We start from the raw sequence: 26553 nt of genomic DNA, 5'->3' as shown, positions 1-26553 counted from the left end.
GCCACCTGAGACTCCAAGCACCTGCCAACCTCAGTTCAGATGTTGTGATCCCCTCCGTGACAGTCCACACTGCGTATACACACACACACCGCACAGGCCCTCTACTGCACCCCTCTCTCCATACGGCTTACATTGCATTATTATTACACAGCGCTTTAATTGTCTGTTTACATTTTGCTTCCCCAGCTACTTTTTGGAACTTCTTTATCTCTAGGCCCACAAATACTTTCAGGATGAGTTGAGCCATAGGATGAATTAAGTTGAATTAAACTGAGTTGAAATGAAACAACATGACACTGAGGAACAGAGATCAGTACATTCCCATAGCAACAGGGTTGAGCAATACTCTAACTTCACCAACAAGGGTCTCCCCAGAAGCCCACTCCCTCCAGAATGTCTCCCCAGTTCCCGAGCCACAGTGCCCCCACACACACGTACACACACAGCAGGCAGGTCCTCATTGCTTCTTATGGAACAGAGATGGCGTCGGCTCGCTGCTGGGCTCAGCCATGACCTGCATGGGCTGGTTGTTCAGGGCAGCCTCACGCATCTTTCGGTACATGAACTCGTTCTGGTGGAACAGGCGCAGCTCCATCTCTGTCTGCGTCCGCATGGCCTGTGGGACACAGACACACCAGGAATCGTGATGACAAGCCCCACGACAGGGTGGCCCTGGGCCCTTTTGGAAAAGGCAGGCAATGGGTTAAATGACTCCCAGTCACCAAGATTCAACTGTGCTCCCTCAGAGGACACATCCATCGGGGGCCTAAGGTCCTGGCCACTGGCCAGCTTGTTAAGGAGTCAGACCCCTGAAAGAGTAGCTGAGGGATTGTTCTCAGGAACCACCCAGTGGGGATCTAGATTTGAACCCTGGCCCCTGCACTTGGGTCCCACCTTATGCAAGGAGAATCCCTTCAGCCCTCGGTTTCCTCGTACATGAAAGGGGTAAGATGCCTGCCTACTTCCCAATAGACCAGGGAAATTACAGTATGTGACAGACACAGGAAGTTCTCACTTCCCCATGTGTTCTTCAAGAAATACTTATTGCCCAGCCAGTGTGGCTCACTGGTTGAGCGTCCACCCATGAACCAGGAGATCATGGTTTGATTCCCAGTCAGGGCACATGCCCAGGTTGTGGGCTTGATCCCTGGTAAGGGGTGTACAGGAGGCAGCCGATCAATTATTTCTCTCTCATCATTGATGTTTCTCTCTCTCTCTCTCCCTCCCCCTTTCCCTTCCTCTTTCTGAAATCAATAAAAACATATTTTCTTTAAAAAGCATACCTAACAAACCCCAGGCATCACTGAGGGGCCAAGGATGCAGCAGTGAATAAGACTGGCAAAAACTGCCTTTGACAAGCTTAAATCACTAGGTATGAAGTCTGTCTCCTCATACACTTTATGACACCAAGTCTTTCATCTTTCCCTGCACTGCACTGAGGACAGCTCCTTGAACTCGGTCACTCTTGAATAAACCAGCCCTTCAAAGCAGAGACTGAGAGCATGCCATGTTCCAGGCACGGTTCTCAGTGTTGTTCACACATCAAGTCATTGCACCCTCCTTACAACTCTCTCCTCTTTCTCCAGTTTACCGACAAGGAGACTGAGGCCCACACATTCAATATTTGCAGTCACATGGCTAGAAAATGGCAAAGCTGGAACTCAATCCCAGCAGCTGCTTCTAGAGTCTGTGCTCCCCAGACCACTCATTCTGTAATGCACATTTTGTCACGTACATGGTTGCACGTGCATGCGCACATACACACACACACACACACACACACACACACACACACACATCATTATTTAGGTTTTCTCAGTCAAGCCTGGAGCATCTCAGGGTTCAAGTCTCAGTTGTCATCCACCAGCTATTTGACTATGAACAGCTTACTCCCCTTCCCTGGGCCTCAGTTTCCTCATATGTAAACAAGGGAAGTGAGCTAAAGCCTTGTGAGCTCCCTTCAGGTCCAGCAGGCAATCTAGGTACTTTCCCAGAGCAGAGTTCAGAAGTCAGCTCTCCTCCTCAGAGAGCTCAGAGCAGGCAGGCGGGCCCAGAGTCTAAGTGCTACTTGCCTCTAAGTCCTTGGTAATTGGGTGGGTGGGTCCGTGTGTCACCAGGAGAATGGCATAGGCTTTGCAGATCATACCGTGCCCCACCTCAATGTTACCAGCATGCCAGTTGGTCAGCCCCGCCCGCATCACGGCCATGCCCAGTTGGGCATTGTTGGGGTGGTAGAGCTTCCTGTAGAGGCAATAAAATAATCATAACACATAATCCCAGCCTCCCTTACATCTGCAGAGTATTTGACAAGTTATAAAGTGCTCTCATTGAAGTCCTTCTTCTTTCCCACCAGTGCCACGAAGCATCTGCAGCCACTGGGAGGGGACTGAGGCACAGACAGGTGGGAGATTGCCAGAACCCCACACAGGGAAGCTGTAAGAGCTGAGACTCTCACGTGAGTCTCTGAGCCACATCCTCATGGGGAAAGGAATCAGGATTGTGCTCTGAATGTTACTACGGGAACCTGGGAGCTCTCCGGTGCACCCAGCCCTCTCCCAGGAAAGCAGTAGAAAGGCCAAAGGCGGGGAAATAACTAGAATGTCCTTCTTGGGACAGAACTGCATTTTTCCCTCCTTGGCACCTTCTTAACAGAGCTTCCTTTTAATGTGTTATGTAGTTTTCCCATATTTTATTTATGAGTAACATCCTCCCCCAAAAAATGAACCTTCGTGTGCCAATGTAATCATTTAGCCAGATATACAAATTCACATGCCAACATGAACAGAGAGGACATCGGCAGAGGGAAGGCAGGGACATTCTATTTTATACTTTACAATTTTAATGAATGAAAGCTCACAGGATTTTCTGTGTTGGTTGTTAGGGGGGACCCTTTCTAAACACTTAGAATCAAGCTGGACTTGGCCATCAGGACATCAGAAGCCATCAGCAAATAATAGATGAGCTGCAGGATTCGGGAAAGACCAGGGATGACTAATAGGTTTCATTTTAGGTACCAACTCTGAGTATTTGGTCATTATTAATAGAAGTACCATGATAAAAGAGCATTCCACTGTAGAGTCCCAATTACTGCTGCTTGCTGTGGTACAGGAGGGAGAGGTAGCAGCATGGTGCCCTCTATTTGTCCTGCCTGGAATAGACACATTTCCAGATTATCTGACCCCCAGGATTGTCACCTACACATAGCCATCCACCATCCTCCTGGCGTAGTATGAGGCCTCCTCAAACGCCTGGAGGTAGGAGAGGACCTCGGAAACAATGCTCAGCATCCTCAGCATGTAGATATTGGTGTCAGCAAACACCGAGTCCTGCTTTTCCAGGCACTCCCGGCACAACTTCACAACCTAGAAGAGACGCAGGCCCTGTCCATTACCAAAGCGTCATGACACATGCTTAACTCACATATGGGAGCAGCACAATGACATTGGACACTCCTTCTTTGAAAGTTGAGGAGATTGCTCACAACTCGTGATTTGGATAGAAAAATGGTCTTATTTGGGTAAGATGTAGAGATGGAAAGGGCAACACGAGAAGTTTCCATATATAAGTCAGTTGGTAGCAGGGAGTTAGGAAAGATTATATATATATATATATATATATATATATATATATATATATATATATATATATAACAACAGTGCAATGAGATAATTACTATGAATATTCCCATTTTACCAGAGTCTCTGCTCCTATGATTCTCTACTCTGGCTGTGCTCTAGATTAACCTAGAGACCTTTTTAAAAACATCAATGTCTAGGCCTTACCCTCAGACCAATTGAAACCAAATACATGGGGGAGGGACCCTGGGCTCTGTAGTTTGTATAAGCCGCTGGTGGTCTTTATGCGCAGTGGGGGTGAACAATCAGGTTGTCCTGCTTGAAGTGTACAGGATGGATAGGCAGACAGGGAGGCTCCTAGGAAGCTAGAAGACCCATCAGGAGATCACCCCATTGGCCCTGGTGAGAAGTAAGATGGACCTGACTCCAATCAGCTTGGAGTCAGGCGTTTCCAACTGATTCACATGTAGACATAGGCTTGGGTTGCACTCTACAAAGTCAGATGGTCCTTAGACTTGGATTGCTCACTGTTCTCTTTCCCTTGCCACTTTCATGGAGAAATGCCACACACTTCTTTCCATTTTAAGTGAATGGAAACTAACTTTGCTCTGAGACTCTCCCAGAGGCCCATGAGGCAACTGGGTGGGGTGGGGCAACATATGGGCTGGCAATCAATCCATCCTGAAGGCAACTCCCTTAAACCTGGGGGCAGCATCCAGCCCTACACATGCCCTGGCAATTTTGAATGGAGAAAAGGAGAAATGAAGAAGAGGAGAGAAGCCAGAGGAATGGAGCAAGTAGAGACCTCCTAATTGCTCCAGCTCCTATCTCATGCCTCTGACAAACACTTTCCATGTTGTTCAATAACACTTTGTTCATGTGACCGTATCCCTTGCCTAACAGAAATCTTGGGAGTCAAGGAGCATGTCTTTGTGGATCACCCCAGAAAGGCCTCAAAAATGTGCAATGAATGAGTGAGTCAAGGATGAAAATGAAGACCAGATACATACCTGAGTTGCTTAAAGAGCTTGGAAAAAATATGGATTTATGGTCCCTGTGCTCTGTTGCAGATAAATTATATCTTAAGGGTGAGCTCAGGAATCTATGTTTCTAAAAAGCTGTCTGGGTGAGTTCAATGCAAGTGCTCTGTAGGTCAGTATTTGGCAGTGGGTCTCAACTTTGGATGCACTTTGAAACCACTTTTGATCTCTAAAAATCCCGATGTCTGGGTCCCACCCCAAGAGATTCTGCTAAAGTGTCCTGGGTCAGGATCTGAGCAGTAGGATTTTTCAGTGGTTATAGTATACAGCCAGCTGAGAACTCCTGGTGCTCTGAGAGCCAGGGCTGAAGGCTCAGTTACTGGAGACTGGAAACTGAAGCTAGGACATGCATTTAATTATGGGATAGCGAGCAACCTACTGCCATCTCCATTTCTCCATTTCTAGTGCCAACTTGTAATACCACAACCCCCCAGGGACATTTGTCAGGCTGCCTGAATTCTTCCCAGACCCAGTTTCAGTGGGTTGAACAGTCACTGAAAACACACCCCTAAGGAGTGCTAAGAGCTTGAGGGCAAGAGGAGTCCTGGTCTCAACAAAAGGACATCTTCAGAAAAACAACCTGCTTGGTAGCCTCTCCACCTCCAGCCCACTCCATCTCCTCCCTTCCTAGAGAACCTTTCTGCCCTCCTCCCCACCCTTTTCCACCATAAACATGAATCCTTACCTCGTGGTACAAGCCCTCGGAGCGAGCCTTGTCAATCTTTTCTAGTGTATCCTTGGAGACTTGTATCATGTCCTTGACCACATCCTGAGAGGGCTGAGAGAAGGAGGGACACTGAGTTACATCTTCACATAGTTGCATCTTTTACATTTAATGTAGTACAAAATTAATGCCTTCCACATTCCTTTTTCTTAATATGTTTTTATTTATTTCAGAGAGAGGAAGGGAGGGAGAGAGAGAAACATCAATGATGAGAGAGAATCATCAATCAGCTGCCTCCTATACACCCCTTACAGGGGATCAAGCCTGCAACCTCAGCATGTGCCCTGACTGAGAAATCAAACCGTGACCTCCTGGTCCATGGGTGGACACTCAATCACGAGCCACACGACCAGGCACCTTCCTCATTCCGAATGCTTCACTTCCATAAGTGCTGCACAAGATCCCTGTAGCTTTTCCATCATGCTTCTGACTCATGCTGTCCTTTCCATTGACCAAGTCCCAGAGCCTTGCTGCAGCCAATCACTCCTGCCCTGTGCTCATGCCTGGCCTTTGGACCCAGTGCAGAGTCTGACATTGACCCCCTGTTGTATTTTCTCTGGCCTTTTGGATTCTTATCCTACCATCCAAAGTATTTCCCACTTTTCCTTCGTACTTCAAGTCCACCATATATACTAAAGATATCCCCTTGCTTTTTTGTCTTTGCCCAAGTCATTGATTTAAATACTAGCCAGTCCAGGACTGAAGGCAAAGGCTGAGGACTTGACTAAAACTTTGTACTCCAGTTTGCCACTGGAGTTCATGAAAGATAGCCTTTGTGGCTATGGGTATCCAAACCCTTCCAGTATCTTAGCACCCAGTTCATGTTTCCTTGTTTTCACCAAAAACATATTATGAGAGACTTTGTCAGCTGCCTCTGTGAAATCTAGATTCATTAGGCTTACCGCATTTGCCTGAGCAGTCTAGTGATATTGTAAAAAAAAAAAAATTTTAATGAGGTTTTAATATTTGAGGCAAGGAGGTACCATAATCAAGAAGTCCATGAGGGTGCCATAATTTCAAAGAAAAAGTGCCAAATTTGTTTAATGTCCAAAGGAAAAGTTTACTGGCTATGCTCATCCATATTAGAAGCTCTTCTCTGATTTTCTTTTCCTTGGGCAAATCTGATAAAGCTTTTCTTCCAAAATGAAAATAACTTTATTGCTTATTCTGACTATAAAATAGGCATGTGGAAGCTGTAAAAAATTAAAACATATGAAAAAAGTAAAAATCCCCAGAACCTACCCAAAGATCGACACAGCATTTTGAGGAACATTTATATTTGTATATTTTACAAAGTATTCCCACCAATATTTCCAGTACCCCCCTGGCACCATACATAGCTATTATATTATTGACTATATTTCCTATGCTGTACTTTACATCCCTGTGACTATTTTGTAACTACCAATTTGTAGTTCTTAATCCTTTCACTTTTTTCACCCATCTCCAAAACCCCTTCCCTCTGGCAACAATTAGTCTCTTCTCTGTATTTATGGATCTGTTTCAGTGTTGTGTGTTTATTTACCTTGTTCATTAGATTCCACATATAAGTGACACCATATGGTATTTGTCTTTCTCTGACTTATTTCACTTAGCATAATATCCTCTAGGTCTAGCCATGCTGACTCAAATAAGATTTCATTCTTTTTCATGGCTGAGTAATATTCCGTCATGTATATGTACCACTTCTGGCAGGCCTCACGGGGCAAGCAGCCCTCCACACCTGACTTGGTGCACAGTCTCTGAAGGGTGTTGCAGTCAAGCACTCAGGCCCTGCTGGCTGCTCCTGCTCTTAGAATATTTGCATTCCTAGCCCGGGCGCCGTTATTCCTAGGTCTCTTTTCCTGAGGCCTCGGGCAGAGGTCTTCTTCAGGTACTTTACCAACGAGGCCTCCTTACTGGGGAAGGGTGGGGAGACATGCAGACACTTTTCCCTACTCTGACTCAGTGCCCAGTGCTTTTCCACTCCTATCCCTTTCCCCATGCCCTCTCCCCAAGCCCCGCATCTCAGAGTCCACAAGCCTTTTGTTCTGGGTCCCTCAGCAGTGAGAGGACCCTACATCTGTGCTGATCCACCTGACTCTCCACCAGTGTACCTTCCCATGGGGGTTAATGAAGTAGGGGGAGTGGCGCCTGCCCCGGTGCAGCCTCCAGCTTTCCCACCACAAGAAGTAATTGAGGGCATGCTGCTTTAATCGGCCGCTCCAACACCTGCAGCTCCACTTTCTCCCAGCTTCACTGAGCTCCTGACATGCCCCTTAGCAAGCCTTCCCACTGCACAGTGGTCCCACCATCCATTAGGCAACAGCTCCTCAGGACTTGGCAAATTAACCAATCTAAACAGTGCCCCATCTCCACATTACCCATTTCCATGGGACTAGGAAAATCTTTGTGATAACCAGACAACGAATCTCTGTCCATCTGGTCTCAATATGGCAATTCCCAGCGTTATCTAAATGGCAAAGGGGCAAGGAGAGGACTAAAATTTACTGAGTGTCTACTCTCCATGCCACACCCTTTACATATGTAATTGTGTTTAATGCTCAGAACAACCCCTTATCATGGTTGCCATCATTCCTATTTTATAGATGAGAAAACTGCGTAATATCTTCAAACTCAAACACCTAGCACCTGGCAGTGCCCAGACACTAGCGGGGACCTATGGGCAGTGCACTGTCCCCCACCCCTACCGCCTTCCCCGGGGTTACAGGCTGGTCCTCTGGGAACTACTGAGCAGGGTGCATTGGTTAGCTGTGGGATCCCCATGCCTGGTTCCTGTGGAGGTGGCACAAACACCCCCAGTAGGGCTGTGTGTACCTTTGGGTCTTCTTTCACCCCCAGGAAGAGGTCGTCCTTCAGCCCTTTCTGGCAGTGCTCACACGTGCAGTCGAAGTAGTACTGCTTCTTCAGCTGCTTCTTGCGTTCTTCGCTGACGTTAAGGAAGTCGATATAGGACACGGTCAGCTCTTCGCCTTCTGAGATCTTGCCCAGGGCCCGGAGCTCAATTCTGGAGCAGGGAAAAGGAAAAGAGTAAATCAAGTCCACGGCTTCAGAGTGGCATCTGTGCTCTTCCGGGTTCGAGGAGTTGAGTCTCAAAGACCATGACTTCCACTAGCAGGTGAGGAAACTCCTGTTTGTTCCCTCCAAAATTAGAGAAAATGTGGCCTAACGGGCAGTTTTCTGAATAATTCTGCTCTACTCATTATAACAATCAAATCTGCTTCATTCCATAAATCGCCCTGAAATCTGCTCAAATAGATTCCCGGGAGAGGACCCGTCTTGGTCTTAAAGCCACATATTGCTCCCATGCCCGCAATCATCACTGTACATTCAGCTATTGGCTGTTGACAAAGAAAGGGAGAAATAATAATAAGGTGAAAACTCAAACAAGGGAAGACTCAAGAGTCATTCCTGCTTAGTTTGGGGACTGCTTGCTCAGAAACACACACATTCATTCACCGCCAATCTTGGCCTCTTCTGTGAGTGATTGTAAGTCCCTTCTTACCTCAACCAGTGGTTGAGGAGACTTATTCAGCAAAAGCTGGCTCTGTTAGTCCGATGCATTGTTCACTTGTGTGTTTATTGGGGACAGGGCTTTGTGGTCGAAGGTGGTTAGCAAGAGCAGATGGCATTTCAATCCCCTTTCAGCCTAGACCTGACCCTCCAATGACCTACAGCACAACCCACTTTGCCATGTAATAGATGCAGAATATGCTGAAAACAAAAGCCTGTGGTGAAAACTGGCACCCAGGTTAGCCAACCAAGCAGAGATCAGGCTGTGGGCCTCTCAGCCATGCACAAGGCCAGAAGCTACAGAAAACAAGTGGTGAGCCCTGAGCTGTGCTTCTGTGTCTCCCCAGGATCCTGGGCCTCACTACCCAATAGAAACCATCCCCCAGAGAGTGAGTGGCAGGATGCGGAGGCCGGGCAGAGCATCTGCAGAGAGGTCCATGATCATTTCTTTTGCCTCCAAGAGCGGCTGTCCGACACCGTGTGAAAGGCCGGGACACAATTTCAGCACCTCAGAAGGGTTCCAGTCAAAGGCATCCCCTTCCATGTGCCCTAAAGTGACAATCAAGCAGGCAGCTACTGAACAGCAGTGACATGCGTGTCCAAGTGTCAGAGGTGACATGCCTTCTCTCAAAGTGGAGTCCACTGACATGCCAAATAAATGTGATACTATATATAAAACAACTCAAATGGCACCTGCCAAAATGTAAGTTCCCCTTCACCTCCTGTTCCTTCTTCCCACCCCCAATTTTTGGCAGCAGCTGGTACTGAAGGGATGAAAGGCAAGAGGGAGGGGAGGGCCCAGTGATTCTACTCCCAGGTCTGCTTGAAATCCTAATATGTCCAAACTGCAGGCAATCAATCTTCTCAATTCACAAATGAGGGCACTGATACCCAGAGAGGTGAAGTAACATCCCCAAAGGTCCCACACACTTTGGCCACAGAGTCAAGATTAGAACTCAAGTGCCATTCACACCTCAACACATCGTATTGGCCTGATGGTTTTCAGTCTGCCTCCTGAGTCTGCAATGCATGGGAAGTGAGGAGCACCAAAGCCCTCAATTTTAGGACTCTGATAATGTCCTGAGAAGGTCCATGTGAGCAACTTTAGAGCCAAGGTTGAGTGTGGATCTTTGGCATTTGGTCCTGGTAGGGTAAGTAAACTGCTAACCCCACCCACCCCTTTTACAGAGGCAGTTCACCATAGTAACATATCCCCATTCAACAGTGACTCAATGGCCAATAAGTTAGGATTTCCAATAGCTTTACTTTCCATCATGGTTAAGCCAGTTCATACAAGGTTTCGGAGTGTCTCAAATTATTTCAATGCTATTAGCAAATTTTCAAAACCAAAAGCATTTAATGTCACTTAAATATAAAAATGTATACCCCATTTACTAACTTGGAATTGGGGATCAGGGAATAAATAGTGACTACCGCTCCATTCTGGACCCCAGACTCCTCCCATCTGTAATGCTCTGCAATTTTATAGTTCAGTCAATTGAGCCACAAGTAGGCAAGTAATTTAAGTATATTTTTAGAGATTGGGAAGGTCCCTAAAGATGCTCTCATCTTGACCTTTGCTCTATGGATGTGGAACAAAATGCTCAGGAGATGATGTGAATCATTCAAAGTCACGTGCAATGCATGCCAACACAGTCTCAGGTGCACAAACCACTCTGCCCCTGCATTCCCAAAGCCCAAACTCACATGCAGCATTTTGTTCTAAATCCAAAGAGCATTTCAAGTACTTTTAAGCCCCGTTTGAGAAAAAGATCCATCTGGGACCTTTTGGTTGTGATTAAGAAAAGTCAAAAGTAAAATCTAACCTAAACCATGAATTCATAGTTGGCCAGAGCAGTAAACAGAATACTATGAATAAATATTTATCAAAATATCACAGTTATGGGTGCGATTTTCAGAACCCAGTCTGGGTGAGAGGTTGGGGGTTATAAACAAACACATAGTCCTTTAGTAGGTCAGTAGTATCAGCAGTCCCACTTCATGGTAAGCAGGGTTTAGAGGGAAAAACCTGGGTTTTTGCCAAGATGATGTGGGACCAGAAGAGACAGTAACGCTTTGAGGTTGGAGGAATGAAAAAGTGAGGAGTGAAAGAGGAGAAAGGAAGAAAACAAAATAGCCCTGGCCGGTGTGGCTTAGTTGGTTGAGCGTCGTCCCATACACAAAAAGGTCAACAGTTCGATTCCAGGTCCAGGCAGGTGCCTAGATTGGAGGCTCAATCCCCAGTAGGGGGAGTGCAGGAGGCAGTCTGTCACATTGATGTTTCTCTTTCTCTCTTCCTTCCTCTCTCTCTAAAATCAATAAAAACTTTTTAAAAAAAAAAAAGGAAAAGAAAACAAAGGCATGTCAAGTAGTGGGTGAGTAAAGAAGAAAATGATTAAATGCATTAAGAATAGCGCTGGCCAGCATTGCTCAGTGGTTAGAGCATAGGCCCAAGCACCAAAGGGTCTCAGATTTTATTCCCAGCCCCAGTCGGGGTGCATGCGGGAGGCAACCAATCTATGTTTCTCTCTCACATTGATGTTTTTCTCTCTCTCTTCTCTGACTCTCCTCTCCCCCGCCTCCTCCTTTCCATTCTCTTTGAAAAAGCAATGGAAAAAATATCCTCGGGTGAGGATTAACACACACAAAAAAAATTCTTTTTTAAAGAACAAAGAATACAGCATTCAAAAAAGATGAGACTCTGGGGTACAGAAGGACAAACAGACAGACAGCAGCCACAGAATCTTGGGAAAGGGCATCTTGGGAACCAGGCAAGTGAGGGAGGTGGGTCAGAGGAGCAGGGAAGTTTGAAAGAACTGACCCACCTCATCTGGGTGTGAAACATGGATTTCACTGCCTCATGACTGAAAGACAAAACAGACACCCAAATGGACATCATTACCATTGACAGATCCCACATGGCTAGCAAAGGTGCACAGTATTTCAGATGCAATCAAAGCTTTGGCCATAACAACAACCTCTAGCCCAGCCCCTGTCGTCCAGCCCCTGTGGCTGGGCTCACTTGACAAGGTGTGCCTGGTATAGTGGAAATGTCACTGGATTTGGAACGAGAGGTTCTGAGTTCAAAAGTACACAGCTCTGGACAAGTGACTTCCCTTCCCAGGCCTCAGTGTTCTCATCTATAAACGGGCAATAAGATTCATGAGACAATGCATTTAAAAGTAGAGTACTTAAAAAAAAAAAGTATGGAAAGCATATTATCCCACTAACAAGAACCTTGGACAGGTAAGTGTTGCTTCTTTTTATGTCTATCTCATGGATGGAGGCTGGGTAAGTCACACAGGGAGTAGATAAAATGATTGGGGTGTGAATTGGGCTCCTAACATCATGACCAGTGTTCTTTCCACTATGGCAGGCTGCTAGACAGTGACTGAAAAGTCACCTTCTCTTGTATAGCAACCAAAGAGCCCTGGTAAAACGTGGCTGCTCCAAATTAACGGCTGCATAGAAGCCCGCGCAGACGCTGGAGCTGATCTGGAAAAAGAGTTCCGGGTTCCTGGGGCAGTTACATGTAGCGAAAAGAAGAACCTGGGTCACCATTGCTTAGTGAAAGGGGTTCAAGAAAGACCAGCCCCATATGTGAGTGAATTTGACCCTCTCTACCAACGAGGCTAACCCTGGACAACAGCTCGACTGGGGAGCATTCCATGAAGCAGCCCCCAGAGGCGTAGGAAGGGAAACACAAATGCTGTGAAAAGATTATCATCTGGATCCAAAATAAACTTCACTGTCTTGAGTGACTTTCTCAGTTGCTTAAGAGCCTGGTGTCATGTGGGCCCTTGCTTCCAGGAATAGGAAAGAACAGGGAAACTAGAGTCCCTGCTGTATTGGAGCTTAAGCTTGAATCTTGGCTAAGAACCAGAAACCATTGTCTTTGTTTTCCAGGAAGTTTTGGGGGGAAACTTGTTCATTGTTGATGACTCAGTCAACTTGTATCCGTCATAAGAGCTTGTCTCTAAGAGCAAAAGCAAAATTGCTCAGGCCTCATTCCCCAAATCCGCCCCCTCCAGCTGAGCCAGGGACAACCGGGGCTCACCCTCTTTGCTGACTCTTCTCCATTTGTGTCCCACCCCCAAATTCCCTTCTGTCCCCTCTGTGCTTTATTTGGAGGAGGGTGCTAACTGACCTCTGAGGACTTCATCACCAGTTTCCTTTGCCCTCTGGCTTCTAGTTGGGGTTTGGCCGATGGGAGGAGATCAGAAGATGGGAGGAGAGTGGTTGGGCTATTTAGTCTCCTGGCTCCCTCTCTGCCTTACTGTGGTTCTAGCAGTGGCACAGCCACACTGTTGGAAAGGGTCTCTCCCGTGGCTCTCAGCAAGCACAAAAACAGTACTTCTTCCATTTGCCCTTCCACTCTAGAGGTAATAATGGTTTCATGCTGTAGCGAGACCCTGGACACTTCACTGTTCTTTATTAGTTGCTTAAATGCTACTCGCATTTAAGTATGAATAGGCCTTTTATTAAATTCCATTCAGGTAAGCTCTGAGTATGCCTTTGGATTTCTGCTGGGACCTTGACTGATATATGCTTCTCAGTTGATGTTTTGTAATGACCTCTAGGGATCAAGGCATCAAGTTTTAAAATAGTAGTTAGAGGTTTATCTGACATATCTAGGCAACCTCAAGAAACATACAAAGACTCAGAAATTACCCATGTGGAGTTCTCTACTAGCCTCCCCATTACCTTTCTCCTAACACAAATATTCTACAATAAAATTTCTATTTTTTTTCCCATTTGAAAACCATGCTAATTCATAAAACGTTGCCTTAAGTCAAGTGGCGAGAACACCATGAGGTCTCCCCACCCCCATCACAGCACCCCCAGTGAAAGACATACTCACTTGCCGTTGTTAAAGATGACAGTGCAGTTGGGCCAACAGTCATGGTTCACCAGGCCCAGGTTGGGGAAGATGCCCACGCCCACTGCCTGCAGGCCCCTCTGATCACTGAGCGTGAAACCATTGCAGTTAATCTACCCAGGGGAAGAGACAAAGAGTCAGCTAACACACACAGACTAGGGACACAACACCATCCTCTCTACTGAAAGGTGTTTTTTAAAAAATAGAAAACTAGTCTCATCCTGGCAATGCTTAGGGTCTGGAAACAAAAGAGTCTCTGTTCTCTGTGTGATTCTAAATGACCCTCTAAATTAGTATCATGGGAGACTGCCATGTTTGCTAAAATGCAGCACTGCCTTGTAAGTTTTGGGTAGCTGTATTATAAAAAGGCCAAAGAATGTCTGGCCAGTGTGGCCTAGTTGTTGAGCATTGACCTATGAACCAGGAGGTCATGGTTCGATTCCTGATCAGGGCACATGCCCAGGTTGTGGGTAGGAGGCAACCTATCAATGGTTTTCTCTCATCACTGATGTTTCTCTCTTTCCCTGCTGGAAGCCAGTTCTAGCATGTCATGGTTACAAGAGTTTCATCAAAAGGTTGATGAAGCTTGGGGACTCAACAAGGGCTGAGTCACATATGTGGTTGCCTGTTGGAAAGGCTAAAAAGCATCTCCCCCAAACCTGAATAGGATAATCGTTTGCTGCCAGACAGCTCAGGGCATCTTAATCTACATGTTATTGCCTCCTGTTGGCCAAACACCTGAACAGCTGTAGGATATTCCCCAATCTGATAATGCTTCTGTAAACCCTACCCTTTGAAACCCTACCCTTTGAAGTGTATTATCTCCACCTTGGCTTAAGACAAATTGTGTTAATAAAAAGCATGGGGTCCTGAGACAAGGGAGTCTTTAGCTCCTTTAGCTGAAGCTCCTCTGACCCCCAATGCCTTTCAAAACTATATTTCATCTTTGGACTCCTCCTTATTGGATCTATGCACAGCCTTTCTCCAGATTGCTGAACTCTTCATAATGCTGGGACAAGAACCCTGGCAGTCCCTCTCTTTTCCTCTCTGAAATCAACAAAAAAATGATAAAAATAAAAAGGCCAAAGATAGAAATGTTGATTCTGAAAGTCTCTCCTTTTCCTGTACCTGGGTCTCACATGAGTCTTCCCCAGTATCTATTTGGTTTCTCTCTCCATGCGCTACCCTGCCTTAGTGTGTGTGTGTGTGTGTGTGTGTGTGTGTGTGTGTCCCCTGCTTTCTTTGTCTACCCACCCTCAACTCCTATAGCTGTTCATAAGAGAAAATTGACATTTCTGTTTTATTGTGTCTGCTGGATATTTTATAATCCCTGTTCACAATTTTAAATTCTGGTAAGTGCAACATTTACTAGTATTTATAAATCCCAAGACAAATCAATTTGGTTATTACTTATGTGACACTCAATTTATTTCCTTTCCCTTAAAAATAAGTGGTTCTTTATAGAAACAGATTCCAAATATCTGCTATCAGGGTATGAAAATGCATAAGAATAAATATGACTTAAACTACATTGACAACTGCACAGAAATTTCTGTTTTATATATAAATAATAAACAGGAATAGATACTATACATAATAAAATATACATTTACATGTATATATTGATATGTACAGACATGGCTATTTGCTATAAAATTGGAGGACTGTCACTTTCTCCATTCAATCTCATCAGTCATTCAGCAAATACATACATGAAGTTAAGCCTGTCAGTACTAACAAGCTGTGTTACCTTAGTTAAATCTCTTTCTTCTCTGAGCCCCATTTTCCCATCTGTAGGTTGAGTGAGTTGGACCAGATGATCTCTACGGTCCTTTTAGCTCTACACTTTGGTAACTATGCCATCCTGTGGCTGCCGTCCCAGGCCCCTTGGGGTTACCCAGGAAGGTCTATGACACCCAAGCCTGTGGACCCTCAGTGCTACGAGGAGCAACTCTGGAACCAGGCAGACTGCTTCTAGCCCTTCCACGGACACCAGCTCCCTGTGTGGCCTGTGGAAGGCATGTAAATCTCTCTGGGCCTAGGCTTTCTGTTTTTAAAATAGGAATGTTAAGCATGAATTTGTGTTGTAAAAATTGCATAAAATAATACGTGGGAAGCTACGATGGTTAATTTTATATGTCAACTTGGCTGGGCTGTAGTACCCACATATTTGGTCAAACATTATTCTGTGTTTCTGTGAAGGTGTTTTTGGATAGGTTAGCATTTAAATCAGTAGATTTTGAATAAAGCAAATTATCCTGCACAACATAGGTGACCTCATGTGATCAGTTAACAAACTTAATAGAAAAAAGACTGACTTCCCCTGAGCAGGAAGGAATTCTGCCAGCAGTCGGCCTTTGGACTCGAACCACAACTCTTTTTTGGGGTGCCCTGCCTGCAGGCTTACTGGCAGATTTTGAATTTACACTCTATAATCTCAAGAGCTAATTCATTAAAATAAATCATTTCTGTCAATAGGTAGATAGATAGATGATTGATAGATAGATAGATAGATAGATAGATAGATAGATAGATAGATGATAGATAGATAGATAGATAGATAGATAGATAGATAGATAGATAGATAACTGTTTCTCTGGGGAACTCTGACATTACAGAAGCACTGGCACATGGTAAAGACTAGAGATGTTGGTTCTCATCATGCTGTTGTTATTATTAAATAAACTCCCTCTTTAGCCCGTTCACCAACCCCACAAAAGGTGCTGGGCCTGCCAGAAAGAAGACATCTATCCCCACAGCCCAAGGTCTGATGACCCTTTGGACTCCCACCCCCACCTCCTGGACTCTCAGGGCTGCAAGAGAGAAGCCCTTAATCCCTTCTCTCTGGCTTCTACACCCACTACTCCCATTATCCTTCCCCTCAGACCTCAGAAAAGGAAGGGCCTTATTTTCAAGGTGACTAATAGGCAAGAAGGGATGGTAATTGGGTCTTTTGTTTTCAAAATGGAAAGGAGAGAATACAGGACATGTAGATAAACAAGGAGGTAAAATAACATCCAAATCTACCATTCAGAGATAATGGAAAGTCAGTGTTGGGATGCCAACGTCAGATAGGGCAGGAATGACCTCATAGTAAACGAGACCAGAAGGACAGAGGACAGGATGACAGTTGTTCATTCTAGGGCTCTGTCTCCTCCAGTTCTTTTCTTGGCCCCTCTTCCCCACTCTGGCCTCGCAGCATCTGAAAACTTATTCGGTGGACAATCCCAGCTGTCACTCACCCCCACCCCCACTTCATGAGAAACCATACCACGCCGAAGATGTGCGAGATGTACTGCATGCTGAACTGCTGGCTCTGGGGCAGCCAGTACTGCAAGAATGTATCCACGTCCACCCGCAGCTGCTTCTGCTCCTCCTCCCCAAAGTTCTCCACGTGGTTCTGCAGGTCGTCCACGGACACCAGGCAGCCCTCTGTGAGCCCGGTGCCCTCTCTCTCCACCCGCCACATGATGCGTGCAGCCAGCCTGCGGAGAAGGGCAGGGTTAGGGAGACCCACTGCTTCCATTCATTCAACAAACACATACTGAATGCCTAATGCATGCCAGGCACAGTGTCAGGCCCAAGACACAGTCTTGAACCAGACAGAATTTCTTCTATCATGAAGTTTCTTATAGTGGGGGAGACAAAAGTTTAAAAGATCATTAAACTAGTGTTAAATGCTATGCGGAAAATAGAATCAGGTAACATGATAGAAAGTGGCAGGGTGTGAAGGAGAAGACAAGGGGACCCAGGAAGGTGACAGGGGTGAGGCACACTCAAGCTGAACAGAAGGAACCAGGTCTGTGTGTGATGGAGAAAGAGCAACGAGTACAAAGCCTCTGAAGGAGGAATGAGCTTGGCATGAAGGAGAAACAGCAAGAAGACAAAGGAGGCTGGAGCACAGGGAATGAGGAGTGGAAAGCAAATAAAGGTGGAGAGGTGGGCCGAACCCAGGTCACGTGGGTCTAGGAGAACCTGCATGGGGTCTTGGGACACCATGAGGTATGGCAGCCTGGGTCTTGCCTGGTAGTATGGCTAATTGAGATGAGCACTGGCGAAGGAGCCTAATGACCTGTTTCCTCTTCTTCCTGTGTGACCCTGGGCAAGTCATATGACCTCTCTGAACCTCTCTAATGACCAATAAAATGAGGGTAACATATATTCCCTGTCATGCTAACCTTCAGAGGCATTTAGGAGATCTTTGTGTGTGAACTTATGTATATTTTTAATGATTGGATAAAGAGAAGGTGAAGAAGACAATCTAGGTGGGGTGACAGTATAAGCAAAGGCCTGGATGCAGCCAAGAGCATGGCATAAGCAGGAAGCAGGGCGGGATCTGGCCTGGCTGGAGCAGAGGGCTCAGGAGAGCTCAGGGCTTTGAGTGTGAGACAGAGGGGTGTACTTAATCCTGAGGGCAGAGAGGACCCCCTGTTAACTAGTAAACAGCCCATACTCACAAGATGAAGCCTGTAACCAAGAGACACTTTGCCAACTCTGCCATTCACTGGCCAGGCACCAGGGAAGGACTGGTGGCCTAGGACAGAAACCCCCTGAAGAGGAGCCCCCTTGTCAAAGTATGGCCCTTTTTTCCTCTCATTTGGGTCATGGGGTTATTTCCACAAGAGATGCCCTGCTGGGGACCCCAAGCACCTGAGAACCAAGATGTCCCCACATGGAGTACAGGTTAGAACTGGGGAAAATAAGACTCTGACTGGGGTGTCTGCTACCTCCAAATGTTAGGAAGAATGTCACAAAGCTCAGAGATTAAGACTAATGGGTGAAAGACTTCAACCCAGTATCACAGGAAATTACCAGCTAGCACTGTGCAGCTGGAGAGAGAGACCTCCTCGTCATAGGAGGGAACACTGGCTCAGGGTCTTAGAGACAGGTAAGTTATCAGCGAGATACCTGCACCCATGTTCACTGCAGCAGTATTCACAATAGCCAAGACATGGAAGCAACCTAAGTGCCATCAACAGATAAATAGGAAAGGAAGAGGTGAGATTTTTTATATTAATCATGAGAAAGAAGGAAAGCTTGCCATTTGGGACAACATGGATGGACCTTGAGGACATTATGTTAAGTGAAACAAGTCTGACAGAGAAAGATAAATAGTGCATACTTTCCCTTATATGTGGAATCTTAAAAAAAAAAAAAAAAAAGCCAAACTTACAGAATCAGATAATAGAAAAGTGTTTGCCGGGGACTGGTGGTTGAGGAAAATATGGAAAAGTTGGTAAAAGGGCACAAATTGGGGTGATAAACACATGCTATAATATACAGATGATTTATTATAGAATTGTATACCTGAAACTTATATAATTTTATTAACCAATGTCACCCCATTAAATTCATTTTAAAAAAGGATACAAGCATTCAGTTACAAGATGGATATGCTCTAAGAATCTATAATAATAAAAGCATAGTATGCTAATTAGACCGGACAGCGGAACATCCTTACAGACAAAGCCACAGCGGCCAGCAGTGGCAGCAGTGGTGGGGGATGGGGGCGGTGCCTTCCCCTGATCGGCCAGGTCACCTCCCTCAGAGAGAGGCCAAACTGTGGGGAGTGGGCCTAAGCCATCAGTAGGACATCCCCTGAGGGCTCCCGGACTGTGAGAGGGGGCAGGCTGGCTGAGGGACCTCCCCCCCACACAAGTGCACGAATTTTCATGCACCGCGCCTCTAGTCTAATATAAAACATGATGGCTGTATTGATAACATTGTATTGTATAATTAAAATTTGCTAAGAGAGAACTTAAATGTTCTCACACAAAAATAAATAAATAAACATGTAGGGTGATGGCTGTGTTAATTAAGTAAATGGGGGACATCCCTTCACAATGTACATGTATATCAAATCACCATGATGCACACTTCAAATATCTTACAATTTTATGTCAATTCTACCTCAATAAAGTTGAAATTAAAAATAAATAAAGCCCTGCCCTAATCAGTTTGGCTCAGTGGATAGAGTGTCAGCCTGCGGACTGAAGGGTCCCAGGTTCGATTCCAGTCAAGGGCATGTACCTTGGTTGTGGGCACATCCCCAGTAGGGAGTGTGCAGGAGGCAGCTGATGGATGTTTCTCTCTCATCGATGTTTCTAACTCTCAATCCTCTCCCTTCCTCTCTGTAAAAAAATCAACAAAATATATTTTAAATAAATAAATAAAGCCCTGGCCAGTGTTGCTCAGTGAATAAAGCATCAGCCTATACACCGAAGGATAGTGGGGTTTGATTACTGGTCAAGGGCATATACCTGGGTTGCAGGTTCCATCTCTGGCCCTAGTCAGAGTGTGTGCAGGAAGCAGCCAGTCTATATGTCTCTCTCACGTCAATTTTTCTTTCTTTCTTCTCCACTCTCTCTCTCCCTCTCTACCTCTCTCTCTCTTTATCCCCTTCTACCACTCTCTCTCTTTATCCCCCTCCCTTCCTTCCTTCCACTCTCTCTAAAAATCAAAGTAAAAAAATATCCTCTGGTGAGGATTAACAAATAGATAACATAAATGCATAAATACATACATACACACATGCATACAATTGCATGTGAGATTACAAAAAAAAATGAAGTAGGATTTCAAAACCTGGAACTAATGGGGATAGGGAAGCTGGTTGAGCCATTTCATTTTGCAGTTTACTAAAAATTACCAGCACAGCATGTCTGGTGTGGCTCATTGGTTAAACATTGACCTATGAACCAGGAGGTCACAGTTCGATTCCCAGTCAAGGCACATGCCTGGGTTACAGGCTCAATCCCTGGTAGGGGGGGGCGGGGCATGCAGGAGGCAGCCAATCAATGATTCTCTCTCATAATTGATGTTTCTATCTCTCTCTTTCTCTTCCTTCCTCTCTGAAATCAATAAAAATACATTTTTTAACAATCACCAGCACATGATGATTCCAGTCTGTGCTTTAACGTCATATCCTCCAAGCATGATAAAGATGACCCCAACTTTCCCTTCCTCATCTCCCCTGCTCTCCACTGCCGGCTTCATAAGCCCCTGGCCCTGGTAGAGCATCAGGCCCTCCCTGGTGGAGCTCCAGGACTTGGGATTTCTTGAACTGGGGCTCCCAAGGCATTAGCCCTGAAATTTCTGGCGATGGTTGCTCAGGGAGGCCACTAACTATTGCAAATGCAAGTGCCTTTTGGTGCAGAGGGCTGTGTGTACAACCAGCAGGACGAATGAGGCTGTGGTTCCTTGAAAAACTCCATATTTTGTAAAGGGGGTAGATGTATTGAGCTCTAGCTCATTTTGCCAAATCTTCAGATATTTTTTCAAGACAGGCCAAAATAAACTAATTTTTTTTAATGTGAAATTTCCAATTTTTGAACATTGGCAGATCAATATTTTTAAATTAAATATTAGGGAGCCATACGGAATGAGTCTGCAGCTCCAGCCTGGGTCTATATTTTGGAGCCATTAACCCGTCCTCCCTCTTAGACGGGCTCCCAGACCTAAAGGGATCTCATAGACGTGGCCATATCCAGTCTCTTGGGGGCTCTGTCCTGCTTTGCACTTAGCCCGGCTTCCGTGGGCCTGGGAATGCCGTCACTGCCACCCCTCCTCCCCCACCCATCCCCACCTGACATCCAGAAATCCCAAACGTTTCCACAGGGCCCCGCTCTGACCTGATGTTCTCATTGGGTACCTTCCCGTATCTCTTGATGGCCAAACACTCCTTCTTGTGGTTTACCCACGCGTCCTTCTGGCAGGTGCGGTCACAGTAACGCGCAAACTTGCACTGCCCGCAGTGATGGAGCTTCTCCTGCCTCTTGAAGCAGGTGTGGCACACAAAGTTAACGAGGCTGGAAATAGAGGGAGAAAACGTGACTGAATTCGGGGGCACCACACTAGCCTTTCAAAGACTGGGGGCATCCTTGTCTTTCTAAGCTTCAAACTCCCACTTTTCAAAGAGAGGGGCTGGGCTCCCAAAGGCCCTTTAGCTGTAACTAACTTTTTAGCAGATATTTTAAAGTGAACCAAATGGGAACACTACTGAGCTCTGCATATACTAGTAAGCCCTTCCATGTAACTCAGCAAGTACAGGTGTATGGCCTACAGGCACCGGGACTCCCACAAGCGGCCAGAGGGACAAGGGAGCTTGCAATCACCGTACAGTGTGAGGAGCACTGTGAGAGGGGAGGCACAAAGTGTTCCTGGCACACACTGGAGAAGACACTTGAGAAACCGGGACGTCTTCTAGGCAAAGGGAGTGAGTGGAAATTCCTCATGGTCCTGATGCCAAAATGCACAGGTTATTGGCACTGTGGCATGGGAGGGGCGTTCTGTGTGGCCTGTCCTTCTCATTGTTGAAATGAACTGTCCCTTTCCCCAAAGAATAAAAAATCATAACTATCCACAATATTATGCAACAAGAAACATGATATATTTTATACAAAATTAGGTCTATACATTATGACATATGTCATAGTTCTGTGTTTTGCAGCATTAAGAATGACCAGGTTAGCCCAGTTGGTGTGGTTCAGTGGATGAGCATTGACCTAGGAACCAAGAGGTCACGGTTAGAATGCAGGTCAGAGCACATGCCTGGGTTATGGACTCCATCCCTAATAGGGTGAGAGCAAGAGGCAGCCAATCAATGATTCTCTCTAATCATTGATGTTTCTCTCTCTCCCTCTACCTTCCTCTCTCTCTCTCCAAAAAAAAATAAAAATTAATAAAAACATATTTTTTAAAAAAGAATCAGAGGGTTACTGATGTCACTGGTGTTATCTGATGTGGTCTCCCGGCTCAGAGAGAGTGGAAGTGAAGTAGAGGAACAATGCATGCCCTTTCGGTGGGTGAGGGAGAGATGTGGGAAGATGCTTCTGGCTTCCCAGAGTTCCCATTGGGGTCCCATGTCTCCCCATGTTAAAGCCATGATTCAGACAGACAAGGGCATGGGCTAGCATGAAGGAAATATATTTCAAAACATAACCCAACACCCAGAATGAGTGAAATCTGGTGGGTGCGGGGCCTATAGATAATGCACAACATCTACAGGCTCCAACCACATACTCCCACAATGTGGGAAAGAAATCCTGGCCACGGAAGCAGAGAGGTGATGGGAAGAAGTTAGGTGACATACAGGGAAGTGTTGCGCTCCCTGGGAGGAAGTGGGTATGGAAACTCAGGTTGGGGCTAACAATCTGAGCATGGGTCTCTAAAGTGTAAGAAAACAAGGGCTTTTAGAAATGTGGAATTCTAGAGCCTGCAGGAGGAACCTTCAACAGAATATACAAGTACAGAAATCCCTTGTGTCCATCCCTGACTATGACTTTTAATTCCCATAGTGACAAAGAGTTTGCTGCTTCCAAGAACAGTTCATTGTTGGCCAGTCCTAATTACTGCCGACCTCCTCCTTGTGTTAAGCTTGAGTTTGCTCTCCAGAAAAACAGACTCCTATAACGTAATTTGGCCCTCTGGATCCTTGTCTAATGGAACAAGCCCTTAAATAATTTGAAGACTATCCAGGCGGCGTGGTTCAGTGGTTGACAGTCGACCCATGAACAAGGAGGTTGATTCCCAATCAGGGCACATGCCTGGGTTTCAGGCTCGAACCCCAGTAGGGTGCATGCCAATCAATGATTCCCTCTCATCATTGTTGTTTCTGTCTCTGCCTCTCCTTTCCTCTCTATGAAATCAATAAAATAATTTTTTTTAATTTGAAGATGACTGCCATGCTTCCCCTTCATTTCCCTTCTCCAAGTTAAACATTCCCAGCTCCTTCAACAGTTCCTTATACACATTTCTGAAAATGTCACACTGTTCCGGTGTTTTCCGATGTGCCTACCGCACGTACCTGCAGCCAAAGGAAAGTGAGCTTAGCAGGGCAATCAAGCAAGATCCAGCAGCCAGTGCTAAGGCATCAGGCTCAAGGACAGCCCAAAGGCGAGGCCCAGTGGTTCCAACATAGTGCCAAGGGGTGGAGAGACAGAACACAGCCAAGCGAAGGGCACTACATGGGCTACTGCTCTACGCTAGATCCTGGGCCTAGAGTCCAGAGAGTTTTCTGGAGGCCTCTGGGTGGTCAACTTAACACACTGCTGTGTCCCTATCACTAGTAATTTGTTAATAACAATAAAGTACTCAAGGGCCTGAATGGTTAGTACTTATTTGCAGGTTAGAGCAGATTGAAGGTTATTCCCATAACTATGTCTTCCTCACTACTTCGCATTCTTTACGCTTTCCTAATGAGAGAGGAAGAGGAGAATCACATGGGCATACTTAGTGAGTTGCATAGAATCCACAGCCCATCCTAACTGTGCCACACAGGGTGCCCTGCTCAAGAAGGTCATTTGTCCTGAGTACCCAGCAGAATAGACTATAAGGACTCACATGAGACCCTGACCATTTAGTGGGGTCTCCAAGCCCCTAGAGGAGGGGAGCTATGAAAGCCTCACGTCTGTCTCAAGTCAGGATTGCATTCTCTGGGAGGTGTGTGAGGTTCGCGAGCACGGACTGGGTTGCTGAAGAACTCGGGTAACTTGGGTCCCAAAGAAGCTCCAAATCTTACCACCGGCAACTCAAGGACGAGACCCTGGGTCACAAAACTTGAAATCATGGTGCCCAGAACAGAGTATGGTTTCCAGGTGTGGTGCTATTCACACTTCCTGGATCTAGACATTGTGATTCCATTAGCTTCTTTAGCAAAAAAAAAAAAAAAAAAAAAATCACACTTATTTAAGGTCAAATTATAATTATAGTCACTAGACCCTCCCTCAAAGGCTTTGCAGCCAAGTCAGAGCTGCCCTCTGTTTGTCCATTTGTCATTGCCTTTTAAAACAGCTTGATTGAAGTATAATTGACATACGTAAACTGCACGTATTTCATGTGCAATTTGATAGTGAACATGTCCATCACCTCCAATATTTTCTCATGACACTGAACTTTTTAACCTGAAGTGGGGTCCTCGCCTTCATCCCTAACTGATTGCGTTCAGTGTAGTTTTCCAAACTATCCAGATCATTGTGAATTTTGTTCTGTCATCATTATCTCACTATGCTAATCTTTGAGTCATCTGCAAATCAGACAGCATGTCTTAGGCAGGAAGGGAAAAGAGGAGCAGTTGCCCACCTCGAGGGTATCAGCATCCAGACCAGGAATACAAACGAAGCAGGGCAGCCAGGAAATGGCTGGAGATGAAGAGCTAGAAGCAAGCACAATCATGCTGGCTGTCACTTATAACTTGTCACTTGGAACCCAATGCCGATCTGCTATGGGGGCGCCCAGCATAGAACAACCCCACACTGGGCCTGCTCTAATATTTTACACCCATAATTATATTTTTTAAATAGTCTAGTCTAATGTTTCATATTTTTATTCATATACATATATATTCACATACACATTTCATGTATAAACTAAAATTTGCACCTACCAAACATATATATTACACTTCATAGTTTTCACACTGTTGCATTGTTTTACATTTTAAATGCTAATAAGCCCTGGCCTCCGTGGCTCAGTCAGTTGAGCATCATTCCATGCATGGCAATGTCACCTATTCAGTTCCTGGTCAGGGCATAATGCCCAGGTTGCTGGCTCAACCCCTAGGTCCCCCAGCAGGGGGCGTGCATGAGGCAGTCGGTTGATGGTTCTCTCTCTCTCTCTCTCTCTCTCTCTCTCTCTCTCTCTCTCTCCTTTCCTCTCTAAAATCAATAAAAACATATTCTTTTAAAAGCTAATAAAAACTCCAAGTGGTCACCTAGAATAACAGAAGTTCTGCTTCTTTATCTTTTACTGCTGATTTCTAAGCTACTTACACTGCGGGGAGATGTGGTGTCTTGGGGATTGGAGACATCACTGTGGCCAGTGTAAGCTCCAACAACTCTGAACCTTAAAAACTTACCTGACAGCAAACAGTGAAGCCAAGTGCGCATGTGTTAGGGGCTGGCGATCCAACTGAGAATCCTCCGAATTAACTTCCAGGCAGGATACAAGTTTATTCAAGGATAAGTAATTTTAAAATGTGCTGATTTGAGGTTTACTCAACAGCAATCTTTTTTTTTTTTTAGAGCAATATAGATTTTTTTTTCAAGGAAGAGTATTTTATCTCTGACATTGTTTAGAATTGCTAGTGCACGGTGACAATTGACTTTTACTACTTTTGTTATTGTTTTTTCAATCCTGTGCAGAGAGCACCCCTTATTGTCTGCACTAGGTATGCACCCCTGGCACTGCCCTCTCTGGCTGACACTGCCTGGGAGTCTCATTAGGGCAGATCTTCTTAACCTGGCACAAAGCGAGAGAGTACACCTGCCATGGCACTTGCCTCCAGGCTCCCGTGAACTGACTTAAAACACTTCTAACAGGGCCTGCTTAGAGAATAGTCTATCTGCCATGAGCTACAGGTATGTCCATAAGAAATTCAGTGGAATGCCCTTCAAAGTCACTAAGAACCACTTTGTCCAGGAGAAGGCGGGAGACAGAGCCCTGGAGTGATGCAATATAAACTTCACCCCAGCCCAGCACAAGCTGGGCTTGCGGGCTCATCCCCAGTAGGGGGCATGCAGGAGGCAGCTGATCATTGATTCCCTCTCATCATTGATGTTTCTCTCTCTCCCTCTCCCTTCCTCTCTGAAATCAATAAAAATATATTTAAAAAAAAAAAAAAAAACAAGCAAAGAAAGACTTCATCCCAGACTGGGTAGGTAGACCTTTACAATCATGTATATAACACTTATCAGGTCTTGAATCAATTCAATATCAGTTCAATAATATGTCACTTTCATATTAGCTCATGAGATTCTTTACAATCAGTCTGCTATAATAAACTTTTCATTACTTTTCAGAAGAAGAAAATGTGTCCTGGCTGGG

At 45.5% G+C, this 26553-nt stretch overlaps 1 protein-coding gene across 2 annotated transcripts in view; it reads right to left on the bottom strand.

The window, feature by feature from the left end:
- Positions 1 to 457: 457 nt before the first annotated feature.
- SMYD1 (SET and MYND domain containing 1) overlaps positions 458 to 26553 on the bottom strand; it is a gene marked incomplete at both ends in the record, with an annotated part of 40632 nt that continues 14536 nt past the window's right edge. Inside the window, 9 exons of one of the 2 annotated variants that reach the window (XM_079791497.1) lie at positions 458 to 616; positions 2073 to 2241; positions 3199 to 3362; positions 5301 to 5393; positions 8157 to 8346; positions 11678 to 11716; positions 13714 to 13844; positions 17003 to 17216; positions 21363 to 21539. In XM_079791497.1, the coding sequence (XP_079647623.1) occupies positions 458 to 616; positions 2073 to 2241; positions 3199 to 3362; positions 5301 to 5393; positions 8157 to 8346; positions 11678 to 11716; positions 13714 to 13844; positions 17003 to 17216; positions 21363 to 21539 (1336 nt within the window). The remainder of the gene's footprint in view (positions 617 to 2072; positions 2242 to 3198; positions 3363 to 5300; positions 5394 to 8156; positions 8347 to 11677; positions 11717 to 13713; positions 13845 to 17002; positions 17217 to 21362; positions 21540 to 26553) is intronic. The other variant, XM_079791498.1, reaches the window with a different exon arrangement.

Source organism: Cnephaeus nilssonii, assembly GCF_951640355.1.
Source record: "Cnephaeus nilssonii genome assembly, chromosome: 15".
NCBI lineage: Eukaryota > Metazoa > Chordata > Mammalia > Chiroptera > Vespertilionidae > Cnephaeus > Cnephaeus nilssonii.
This window is presented reverse-complemented; position numbering and strand designations above follow the sequence as displayed.